Source organism: Crinia signifera, chromosome 5 (genome assembly GCF_055691185.1).
Source record: "Crinia signifera chromosome 5, ASM5569118v1, whole genome shotgun sequence".
In the NCBI taxonomy this organism is placed as follows: domain Eukaryota; kingdom Metazoa; phylum Chordata; class Amphibia; order Anura; family Myobatrachidae; genus Crinia; species Crinia signifera.
This window is the reverse complement of record NC_139221.1, coordinates 262,912,825-262,925,922: the sequence shown is the minus strand read 5'-3', so window position 1 is coordinate 262,925,922 and position 13,098 is coordinate 262,912,825. Positions and strand designations below refer to the sequence as shown.

Below are 13,098 nucleotides of genomic sequence, written 5' to 3'. Positions count from 1 at the left end.
CGTGCTAGGAAACAAGTACCATTTTATCTTTTCTGAGACACCTGATGCATGTTTAGATTTAGCGCAGTTATACACCACCTGGTAAATTATATTCCGTTTGGTAATTGTTTGGAATGCTTCCAGAGGGACAGCGGGTGGAAAGAGGCTGCAAAAAATAGCTTTTACTAATTAGCGCAGTTGCTAGGAAAGCAATACTCCAGGCATGGATCGGCATGGCACCCCCAACGGGACAAAGTGCTCCATGTCTTCACTATGGATTAGGTGGAATGTCTGCTGGAGAGGGAGAGACGCTCAACAAAACTATTCAGTGTATGGGAAAGCTATATTTCTACTTTACCTTTATCATTGAGACAAACAATACACAACGCTATTAGAAACAAATCCAATAGTAAGCACTGATCCTCCTGTGAACATTTATGTATAAGTCCTTGATTAGTTGTGAAATGTCACGGTGTGAATGTATTCCTCATTTTCTTTCTTTTATTTCAGTAGGTGTGTTATATCGCATGTAAAGGATTGACATGAATGGTGTTGCAATCAAACTTTATTGGAAAATAAAATTGTGAAAACAGTTCCGAAACATCGCACATTTTGATCCCCACACCATATTGCATTTGGTCCTTTGTATTTCAATTGCACCTACGGCTGATCCTGTAATCACAAAAATGAGCAGCATCAAAGCAACAACAACAAAAAGGGAGGGGGGGGGGGGGGGTTGGAACAAATAAAAAGGAATGAAAAATTTAGTTTTAAAGGCGTACAGCCAGCAAATGGGGCAGTTCTTAAAAAGAAAGAGGAGGCTATTCATTGGAGGTACACTTACAGAAGAGTCTGTGGGTAGTAATTATCCCATTTTGAGTTTGTTTTTATACTGTATGATGATTGCTACAGGGATCCTGCAATGTTTATAACTTACAGAGAAATGTTGCTAAACCCTTTGGGTGCGAATTGAATTTGTCACAATAGGTGTAAAAATTGACAAGCAAACATTTTTTATTCATTATATACTGTAATGTTAACCTTACATACAGATGGAGCCCTTGCCGTTGTTGCCTGGCGCCCGCCAGAACATCCCCTCTGGCGAGCACCGGCGGAGAGGGACTCCATTAAACTGGGACGCACGAGTCCCAGTCTCTCGGCGGCAGGGCGGCTCCGCATCTGGGAGACAGTCAGGGTTAGAGGTGGGTGGGGGCGGCGATGGGGATCAACGGTGTCGGCAGGGAAGGCGGCAGGAGCGCCGTTGCCATGGGGCGTCTCGTGTGCGCGCTTCCCCTGGCGGGGGCTGGCGATAGTTTCGCCAGCCCCTGCAATGATAGAGCCGGCTCCATCTTTAGGAATTTTTTATTTGAATTTATATAACAAATGTGAGCGACGCTGGCATTTTTAGCAGATATTTTGCACATCTCTCACAGAGATTTTGACACTCAAAGGGTTAATGGGTTTTCTGCTCATGGCAATAGATAGCTGCATTAAAGTGAAGCATCAGGTCCCTGTATATATTTGTCTGCAGAGACTTGTGATATTTAATTCTGACGTGGTCTCAGACGCATCAGACTGACCATGGGCATGTGCTTCTTGCTTGCAGCCTACAATGTAAATGAAGGAGAAAAAAATCCAATGACATAAAATAAAAAGGGCATTTTAGTGCCACACACCTGAGCAGATGAATAATTTGTGAATGAATGCTGATTGCTGTTGCTATATAATGAGTACAGGCCATTGCTTCTCCTGGTCATAAAATAAATGATGTCTTCTATGAAGTTGGATGGAAAGTTATGTATGGCTGTCGCCTCCATATACTGACTTGTAGCACTTTTATATATATTGACATTTAAGTGTATTGTTTTGTTTTTTTGTTCCACCTGCAGAATGTAAACGGTATCAAGTACCACGCCAAGAACGGCCACAGAACACAGATACGAGTCCGCAAACCTTTCAAATGCCGCTGTGGGAAGAGTTACAAGACAGCTCAGGGTCTCCGCCACCACACAATCAATTTCCATCCTCCTGTCTCTGCCGAGATTATCAGGAAAATGCAGCAATAGAAGCTGCATACGTCTGTGCCAAGAAACTCACCAGCAGATCAGACACCTTTCTGGTTTTATGTTATTCTTTCCTTTATTTTCTCTTTATGTTGCATTTCAGGGGAAGCACTCGGAAAGTCCTATGATACCTACGTTTCAGTGCATGCTTTAATGAAAGGATTCCACTTCTTTGGAATTGTATCTCTTTTTAAAGTGGCCCTTTTTGTACTTTGCACTTGTCAGTTACCAGATGCATTTTCATTACTTTGATACAGTACTAAAATAATATAAAAGACATGCGTTCTATAGGGGAAACACATGTTTCTCTCCCTGCGATATAGACGGTAAATTGGAAGACATGTTGTGCTGTTTAGCTGTGACAGTGTTATGTGAATGAGTAGAGAGATCCTGGCACTGAAACCTTTACACCATTGTGCTGCCAAGGGAACCGGGAGGGCATATGTGAGCTGTGGGCATAATTATGCTATATTGACCCAGTCTGATCATAGGGAAAAAAAGGGGGTTTTGCTCCTTCATGTGTAAATAGTAATTTAAGGGAACATATTTATACCCAGAACCTGTTTATTTGTAAATTAAGATATGGGCTCATACCAATGTTCCCTCTAATTTTACGAAGGCTGTGTGCGGCAAAAGATTTTGGCTGTGCAACTTTGGAAGGAAATTAAAAATTTTGTGCGTCACTTATATATAACTGGAAAATTACGTTCAGCATTTGTGTTAACTTTACTTCAAACTGATATTAAACATTTAAACATTCAAAATACAGCACACAATGTAGTTAATGGGTGAAATTGAGTCCACAACTGGAAAAAGGGACCACTGCTGCTTTGTGCGCTCTGTTGTAATGTCTGTGCGCACGCTCGGCGAGTTGTGTGCGCGCGCACGTGCGCACAGCTTAGAGGGAACACTGGCTCATACCCAATGTTGGTATTGTCAGATAATACCCACAGCATTAATGTGTGTAATCATTGGCGGGACTAAACCTTCCAGTAGGCAAAAAAAAGGATTCATGTGTTACCATAGTAACCTAGAAACAACAATGGTTTATAGCCATCAGTGGGTTGAACCATTGATGAAACGCAATCAGTTATGCGCAGACCACGGCTGCATCTGTAATTGGACAACCACAGTCAATGTTTACCATCTGTGAACATCCATCGATGGTAAAACTATCGATGGTCAGACCATCCCTATAATGGAATGGTTAAGAACAAACCGAAGATAAAAGAGTACACGCGGAATGTGTTTATATGTACATGTGTCTAAATCTTTAGAATTTATTTAAAAAAGAGAATTTTGTTACAATTCCATTCAATTGTTTGTTCTTTTATGCAATTTCTTTTTTTATTGAGTCCCTGGGATTCCAGCATCTGTATAATCTACTTTATACAGGATTAGTTTGGAGTAAAGAATCAAGGCCCAAATCGTTATTTAAGTGAGTAACATGCCTGTGTAATCTTGTCATTACTGACCAGTGGTGCACAGGTAAAAGTGAGGTCCCACACTCCGTGTATGGGGGTTACCGGATTACCATATATGCAATCACATTTTACTAGTCCCCGTGAGGGACCCAGAATAATGATACACAATGGACACTTGGGAAAGCAGAACATTGGCACACGGACACATCCCAGCCAATAGTAAATGGTTGAGTACTAGCACATAGCATTGGTAGGGTGAAGAGCAAATTGTCTGTCACACCGGCACTAAGGGAAGACTGAAAATATAGTTCTTCTATAATATTTACTTTGTATTCATTACCTGTTTCATAGAGGAAGTATTTACACTAAACTGCAATGTTTAACTTTGTGTGTGTGTGTGTACAGATGGAGCCTTCTTCAACTAGCCTTCTCTGGATAGCCATGACTCACCAAGGCCTATTGTTCTCAGCTGCAATACAATACAAGACATAGAACAATACAGTAGGGGACTAGCATAGGATTAAGTCCGACAACTCTGGCTCACCTAATGCTATCAAAGGCTAGATGAGGATGGCTCTATCTGTGTATATATATATAGATATATATCTATATATATATATCTATATATATATATATATATATATATATATATATAGACACACTTAGTACTGCTGAACCTGAAAAGCTCCAGATAATCATGGGTCATAGTATGGGGTAGCCAGATGACTGAAATAAAAAAGATAGGTCCACAGTCAGTAGGTCGACAACATGTGGTCAACATACATATAGTTGACATGGTCCAGAGGTAATAGGTAATAGGTTGACATGGTAATAGTCAACACATGGAAAGGTCAATATGGATTTTTATTTTGCCGAGCATAGCGGTATCAGAACGAGGCACCTACCTCGAAGCATGGTGAGCAAGAGGACGTGGTACACTATTTGGGGGACCATGTGTCCACACTGACACCAAAGAAATTGCAAAAAACTCATGTAGACCTTTTCATGTGTCCATCTTTTGCATGTCAACATTTTGGGATTGACCAAGACATTGTGAACTTACTATACGGCACCCATATTATAGCTGACGTATCTGCCACGTTAATCCTGTCATGGTGGGAACGTAGTGGGCGTTTGATAACCAAATTCCCATCACTCTCAGACTCGTAACCTGCCTTACTTGTTACAGTATATTTGGTATCAGTTGCATAGATAATGGAACTATAAATAATATTTAACATATAATAAAAACTATTTTCATACTTAAATAACATACGTATAAAGGTTGTGCTTGCTAGAATTTTCCTATTATCTTGCCTGTCCTATTTTTGTTACCATTTAAAGTGCTAATATTGTTATCTGCACCTAGCTAAGAAGAGGAAGGAGGGAACCTTCTGTAGTGTTGCAGTAGGTGGCCGGCTTATCCTTCCACAGTATGAGATTTCCCTCATGGACCACACTGCCACCTATGATGTATACAGTTAGTCACCCTGGAACAAGCAATGGAAGCAGCATTGCAGGTTTCAGCAACACAGGAACACAAATCAGTGCTGGGGCTTTCATAAAGTCCATAACCCCAAAATATAATTGTGTAGTCTTTGGGGCTGCGGCGAGTTGATTTCATATCAGTTTTGCAGACACAGCTTGTGTGTTGTCCCCCAGTACATGGTTTTGAGCCCACCATACACAACTATGCACTTACATCTAAGGGGCATTCTGTAACTGTGTGGGAAGGAGGCAATATCACGTATGCTATGTTAGGGCATGTAGAATGGAATTGTGCTCTATGCTTAAGGGAGTGTCCTTAAAGCTTAGATTCCCACCCTCCTGCATTCTGTAATAGGAGCAATCTCCCTCTCTCCCTGATTAGTCTAGCAATCTCCATGATTTCACCTAACCCATATTAGACAGCTGTCATATATATATATATATATATATATATATATATATATTTAGGCCCCCCAAAAAATCATAGATATATACATTCATATTGAATCATTATTTCCCTACATTGGTTATAAGGCACAATGATTCCTATGGATACATGCATTTTAAATAAAGTTTCTTGTGGCCACTTACACGGAACCACGTGTAATACACAATACATGAACAATCCCTGACACGTATCAGGGTCTTTTCTTTAACAAGTACAGTAGATCTTACTAACTGCTTTGGGGCTCATCTATATTTGGATGGAAGTCATTTCATGACACGCCCCTCAGATGTAGCTGTACCTCCGTGCATCGAGGTGTCTCCTTCACAATCTCCCTGAAATGCCTTTTTAGAAGTAGGCAATACCTGCATAGATGTGCCAGCATATCGGCCACTATCAAGTGTATGTATAGGAAGGTACAGCTGCATATATGTGTGGTCATATAGACCAATACAAGTATATGTACAGAGATGGTGTGCATAGATATGCCAGCATATAAACCAATACTAAGCATATGTATAGGGATGGTGTGAATAGATATGCCTGCATTTCCTCTGTACATGCAATGCTGGTTCAACTATAGCCGACATGACTAACTTTACATCGGCCCCTGTATAGCAACAAACAAGCTGAACACTGTGTACAAACACTCACTGCGCAGTTTTACAGTCCCATCTACTACATCACACAGCATGCCTATGACAGGTGCTGGATGATGATATTTGCCAAGCATCATAGTTTTTAAATCATGAACCCCAGGCAGAGCAGGCCCTAGCACCAACACAATTCTGCCCTGACCCATTGTTCTTGATTTCACCACACCATATTGTTGCTTATTTACATTATGCCACACTATTGCTCCTTATTCACATAAAATCAAACCGTATTGTCTCCTTATTCACATAAAATCAAACTTTTCACATTACACCACACTGTATTACTCCTTATGTACACTGCCACACAAAGTAGTGTACTTTATAGATGTTATGCCACAGTAGTGCACCTTATACACATTGTAATGCCCTTATACACATATTGCCATAAATTAACGCCACTTACACATATGACACAAATTATTACAACACAATCCAGCCCCATGCACAGCATCAACCCGACCTGCACTCTGCATCTATTGAAGCCTGGGCTGGCTGCAGGGAGCCAGTGCAAGCTCATTCTGCTGGACTCCATAAAAGGCCCATGGGAGGAGGAGCTGCTGTGGTTGGGCATGTATAGTGGACATTTTTCTTACTGCCCGACGCTGCCCTCCCCTCACTGGCACTCCAACTGCTGCTGGCTCAGTTGTATGAGCTGCATGCCTCAAGTAATTTGCCTAGGCCTAGTGCCAGCTCAGTCTCCAGGGTACCCTGCAAGACAATGACCATTGTCTGACAGGGTACCAAATAGTGCTGGGATTTCTCGTCCAACAATAGCTGGAGATGCATAAGCTGGCCAAGCACATAAATTGAAAAATTAGAAGGAATAAGGCTGTGACCCAGGCTTGCCAATATTTACATTTATGGCAAAATTGGGCAAGTCAGTGCAGCAGGTTTGTGCTGTGTCATGGTACGCAACAGCAGTATAAGAGCACAGGAGCAGTGGCAATGTCCACCAGAATAATGGTAGACATTGCCATATAATTATTGACAAATAATTATGCCACAGAGAAGGAAACCATTACCTATAGGTTCTGATAAGAATCACGTAAATATATATATAGCCACAGTTCCTGAAATCAGCTCATTTCCTTGTGGTTAATCTTTGTGTTACATTCCCTCTCATTCTGTCAAATTTGGCAATTATGCCGTTCTCCACCACAACAAACTATAGGTGTCACATCTACATGCATGCATTGTAGTTCAATTCAAATATTGATGGAATAAACCCAGGTTCCACTCGTGTTGACATAACCATGCAATGCTGCCACAAGTGCTATATCCATGGGTGTTTTTTGGCATTTGAATTGTGAATCTCTCCATCCTAATATGGAGAATTAAAAGCACTTTGTAGTTCTCTATTGCCACAATGTTAATGTTTTCTGTAATGCCAATAGTTGTGAATACTGAACAGGATGTGTGTAAACAGGCCACACCCCATAACTCTTCAGGAGGCATAGAATCAAGATGTGAATATAAAGCGGTTCGCCTTTGATGTTTGTAGTAGACTATATATTAATTGTACTTTCCTCTTATTTCCACCATATGTTTATTTAAATCCATACAAAGTTATGTTTAACCTTACAGGTCATCATGCTTTAAAAAAGTCAGGAGCTGAAGTTATGCGTGTTGCAGATGGATAACATTCAATGGCAACTATCTTCCATAAATATGTCTTGCTCACATAGCACTCATGTAACATAGACATAGAATAGTGACAAAAACATGCCAATTTCAATTTTAGTTCCTCTAGGCCGCTCATGCTGATCAGTAAGCCGCACCTATATACAGCCGCTGGTAGGCAGAGCATGTTGGGTGTCGCAGTTTAGCTGTGGGCGAGTTTCTATAACACTTACTGTAAGCGATGGGAATAGCTAAATAACATTAATAGTAGAGATATGAGATTAATCCATGAGGTATCCTTGTCTAGGACTCCTCGAGGTTGTTATCCCACGATGAGCTCAGATGCCCTGGGCATTAAGCATTTGCATCTATTCTGCAGGCGGAACTGAACATAGATGCTGCCAATATAGTGGACTAAGAATGTGGAATTTTTGCAGCAGCCATTACTAAATTAAAGCATATTCCCTTTCCCAAACACTTCTTATACATATATTATTTCCCAGTGCTTTGTACAGTCCCTTACCCTCCATTTTACAGTTTATTCTGCAGGCAGAAACAAAATGGCTGCTGCAGATGTAGCATATAAAAACATTCCACAATTATAACCTATACATGCCATCTTTACGTTCCCTATGTATACTGTAGGTCACCAAACGATCCCTTTAAACTGGGACACTCATGAATTACACAGGTCCTGTGGTTGATTAAAAGTAGGTAAAAAGTAAACCACAGAACCTGTATAATTAATGAGTGTCCAGTTTACAGAGATAGTATGGTAAGTCTACCCTATACACAGGTTAACATTTTTGCATTTGAGAAAAAATAAAAAATTCTGTTGAGGGACATAGAACATAAAAATATATTTTCCTGCAGTTAAAGTTTTTCTATTAGAAACACAGCCATGCCACACAGCTACTTACTCATTTCTAGGTGCCATTTAAACTATTAAAATCGCACACACATCTCCCAGTGTTAACCGCACAGCTACTCAAAATGGCGGCAATCTCATCAGTGTCTTAGGACAATAAAAGCTGATTGCCAACAGTTATAACTACAGTGCAGCCAGTGTTGGCAGCAATTCCGTGTATAGGTTATGTATTTTGACAGCTACTACAAATGCCATTTGATCGATACATAAAATAAGAAATGGGAGAAACCAAAATTTAGCTTAAATCACTTATTTCAGCTTAAAGGTTTGTTATAGTTACAAGAAGCCAAAGCTGTTAGAACCTTAGTAGCTGATAAATAAAGTGCTTTAACTGCTGGTTTTAGGAATCAGTGTCTCTCTCTCCCTGAGATCAGTCACTATGCTGGAACAGAACAGGAACATTCTGTGGTGCATTTCACTGTTGTTGGCTGATCCAGACATGGGGACGATTCTGTGAGCCCTATTTGGCTAATTGCTGCAGTGCTGGCAGCTTTGCAAGGAGAGAGGGGGAAATAAACCCAGCCGTATCTTTTTTGGCTCCATTCTTTATATCCCAGGAAGGATGTTAGCGCAACCGCTAAACAGTTGTAAAATAATATCATTGTTGCATGTAAATTCTTTTCAGCTATAAAACTGAAATTCCAGTTTCTATTTACCTACTGTGTGACAGTATTATTAAACAGGTAAGGATGGGACTATTTTGTTACATTGTGTATAGTGAATGTATTGTACTGTGTCTGTGAAAAGTGTGTTTAAATTATATTTTCATATGTTTTGTTGGGGACAGAGTACATTAAGTTTGAAGGTGTCAGGGGTTTTAATGTTTTCAAACCGAAAGCAACTTAATGAATAAAAAATTAAAAAACACTCCTGTCAAAAGCTGCTTATAAATGTAAATCAAAATAAAATAAACTGCCTCTGACTGAGAACAAGTACAAATGGCTCATTGTTTTCTTGTGGTTTAAGGTGTAAAAGTTCATATTTCTTAAAAGATAACCGAGTAAAGGAAGGAAGAATTATATAGAAGTTGTGACAAGGGAATTTAGGGCCTTAATTCTAGTTCACTCTCTGTCAAAATTCTTAAATTCTTCTTAGATGGACAAAACCATGTGCACTGCAGAGGGGGGGCGGGGGGTATGTAAAATGTGCAAGGAATTAGCTTTGGGTGAGTTATTTTGTTTATGTGCAGGGTAAATACTGACTGCATTATTTTACACTGCAATATAAATCTCACTTTGAAGTAAAACCCCACCCAAATCTAATTCTCTCTGCATAAGTAACATCTGCCCCACCTGGAGTGCACATGGTTTTGTCCATCTAAGAAGGATTTTGTCAGAAGGAGTGAACTAGAATAAGGCCCTTAGTGAGGATGTCTACAGCCAGTATGCAGACACTTGTATTTAGCCTACACTGTTCTAGTGCTCCCTAAAGCAGGCAGACTGTGCGATTTTAACGGTTTAGTTCAAAATGCACCGTGTTCATTTTGCCTTGCGATGTGTGTTCCTGTGTAGTCCATATTGCAAGGCAATACTACATCGCATCGTTGTCTAGTTCAAATCCCACCCTGTACAGGGAATCACATGGGATATGTACTTTACATATTTAAATGACATATTGTACTCTATTCCTAATCTTATGTAGTTCAAATAGTGCAGTGTATAGAGTTCATATTGCATAGCGCACATTGGGATATATTCAATGCCAAATGGCGAGCTATGACGGACGGCAGTGCCAATAGCTCGTGGGTCAGAATTCAACTAACCCCCCTTTACTCGCCGTTTACACCTCATTGTTTCTTCTCAGCGAGGTGGAAACGGCGAGTGCGACTGTCAAAACGGCGAGGCTCGCTGCTATATGCAGTGGGCTCCCAGTATTTGCAGAGTACCTCACCATTCTGGGGAATCCTTGCCGTCCTGTGACAGAGAGGTTTTCCCCGGAACATTGCATATAGTGAGTGGCCGCCGAGGGGGATGGACGACAAGGATGGCTTTTCCTCAACAAAAAAAACATCCTTGCCATACAAACCCCCCTCGCCGGGACCGTTGAATATACATGTTTAGCTCAAATCGCACCTAGCACACTTCTCACAGTGTGTGGGCACCATAAGCCACGCAGGCTTGATCTCTCATTCATAATATATATTATATATATACACACACACACATACATACATACATACATACATACATACACACACCACTCCTCTGTCATCGACACTCCAACTCCCCCATGTGGTATACTGCTCAGGTGGCCTCAAACGTGCACATGTCCCCGTCAACACAGCGGCGAGGACCGCTTTCCCTGTCCGCTTCAGGAGACGGCCAGGGTTGGGGCGGTGCGGGGAGCTACAGGGGAGTGGCGGGGAGGCGACGGAGAGCTCAGACGGAACGGGGTGGGCGAGCATCTCATGCGCACGCCCCCTTCTGTCGGATGGCGGTTGGAGATAGAATACGCCAGGAGCCGCAACAAAGAGAGGCACTCCATCTGTATAACGTGTCAAAAACGAACCTCCAAAGTGGCACTCGCCAGACTGATTGGTTGCAAAAATAATCATGCATCAGGGGATTTCAAGCTTTTGAATTTTACTCCCAAGCCGTCATCAGAAACAATACATATAGGCCCTTATTCTGGTTCACTCGCACAGGCAATTCCTTCTCAAATGGACAAAACCATATGCACTGCAGGGGGGGGGGGGGGGCAGAAGTAACATATGCAGTGAGAGTTAGATTTGGGTGGGTTATTTTGCTTCTGTGCAGGGAAAATACTGATTGCTTTATTTTTACATTGCATATAGATTTTACTTTGAAGTAAAACCCTCCCAATAACGCAGTCAGTATTTTCCCTGCACAGAAACAAAATAACTTACCCAAATCTATCTCTCACTGCATATGTTACATCTGCCATAGTGTTTATAAGTTAGTAGCATCAGTTTTGGTTTAGAGTAAAACTGATGGTTAATAAATTACCCCATATCCTGTTTTGCAAAAGTAAATAGCTTCCGTAAAATGTCTGTAGAATATTTCAAACAATTGTAGGTTTTTAGAACAGCAGTGAATGACAATATACACAGACAACTTGGAAGGTTTTCAGTTTATTTCAAAGAATGACTGGAGTGAAAAAACAAATGAAGCCAAAACAAGTTACAACGTTGATCATTTATTCATGTTAAATTGAAAATAAATGGATACAATTCCTAAATGAACAAAGTCACTGCATATATAAATTACTATAATGATAATAGCAGTACAGTTGTTTGATTTAAAAAAATCAATTTAGTATCCCATAAATGCTATTCTTATATAGATTCTTTGCCAACCACTTACCATGTTTTAGATTATATTAAGTCAGAATTTAGCAGCTTGCAGTAATAGGCACCTGGTAATGAAGATGGTACACTAAAGAAAAGTAGAGTCATACAGAGCTGCCCGTTTCACTGAAGTCTGGTAGAACATTCCACCAATCACACATCAGAAGGTCAATGATTGGTTCACTCTACAAGCTGTCACCACTAGTCACCTACATTGCATGTACGATGAAAAAGTTTTCTTCTGTCTAAAAAGTCTGTCAGTTTTCGGATACTGAAACCTCACATATGTATGTCAACTGTATTAACATAGTTGTTGCAACCACAGGTGGTTTTACTTTATTTCTAGTCACCTACGTGTTGGCAGCCATTTTGTGGGCTTGCCTAATATGGACAACAGTGCAGCAAATCTAAGCATGAGAGCAATATGAGAAACTGTACGGGATTGTTAATGAATAAAGTTGGTGTTGCTGCAGAAACCAATCAGATGTTGCCTTTCAAATTATTGATGGATATGCACCATATGCCATTTTCTGCATGGCTACCTGTGGAACAGACTCCTTTATTTAATTGTTCAATGAGGTCACAGTTTCCCAGATAAATGATGCAGTTTGTAATCTCTGGAATCTCCCATACAGAAGCAGTCACAGGATAAGGAAGAAAGTCACTGGCCGGCCTAGTTTTGTTTTCATTTCTATCTCCATTGCTAAGGGCTCCTCTGAGGCGATAGATGCCTGGGTCTTTCTACATTCTTCTAAATGATCAGGGCCCAGAACAAACTGGAGAATATGGACCCACGGCCAGAATATATTGTTGTAACTATTTATAAATCTCCTCCAGTTTCTGTGCGTGCTTCTATGAGAGGAATGACTGTTAGCAACCAGTTGATCTTACATGGAAACAATGGTCATTCCATCTGCATGTTCCACAAACAGCCATACTGTGAAGAAAGCAGATACAATCTACTCCAATCATTTTCAGCCGTCTAGTAATGTTATGCGATTGTCCAGTTCCCTTTTTTTCTGTGAGTCTTCTGTATGTGCCACAAATGCTGGATCAGGCCTATACTTTAAGGTACAAAGCTACATGGATAATATGACCATTAAAGAGAACATTTGTTATGTTGAGCAAAATCCATGATTGCTGAAACAAAGTTCAGTCAGGAAAAGGCATGCAGCAAGGTTATCGCCA

At 40.6% G+C, this 13,098-nt stretch overlaps 1 protein-coding gene across 1 annotated transcript in view; it reads left to right on the top strand.

Moving 5' to 3' along the window:
• The window catches only part of JAZF1 (JAZF zinc finger 1), a 307,932-nt gene extending 298,390 nt beyond the window's left edge, over positions 1 to 9,542 (top strand). Inside the window, exon 5 of the mRNA XM_083188947.1 lies at positions 1,869 to 9,542. Within this exon, the coding sequence (XP_083045073.1) occupies positions 1,869 to 2,045 (177 nt within the window). The 3' untranslated portion in view covers positions 2,046 to 9,542. The remainder of the gene's footprint in view (positions 1 to 1,868) is intronic.
• Positions 9,543 to 13,098: the final 3,556 nt, after the last annotated feature.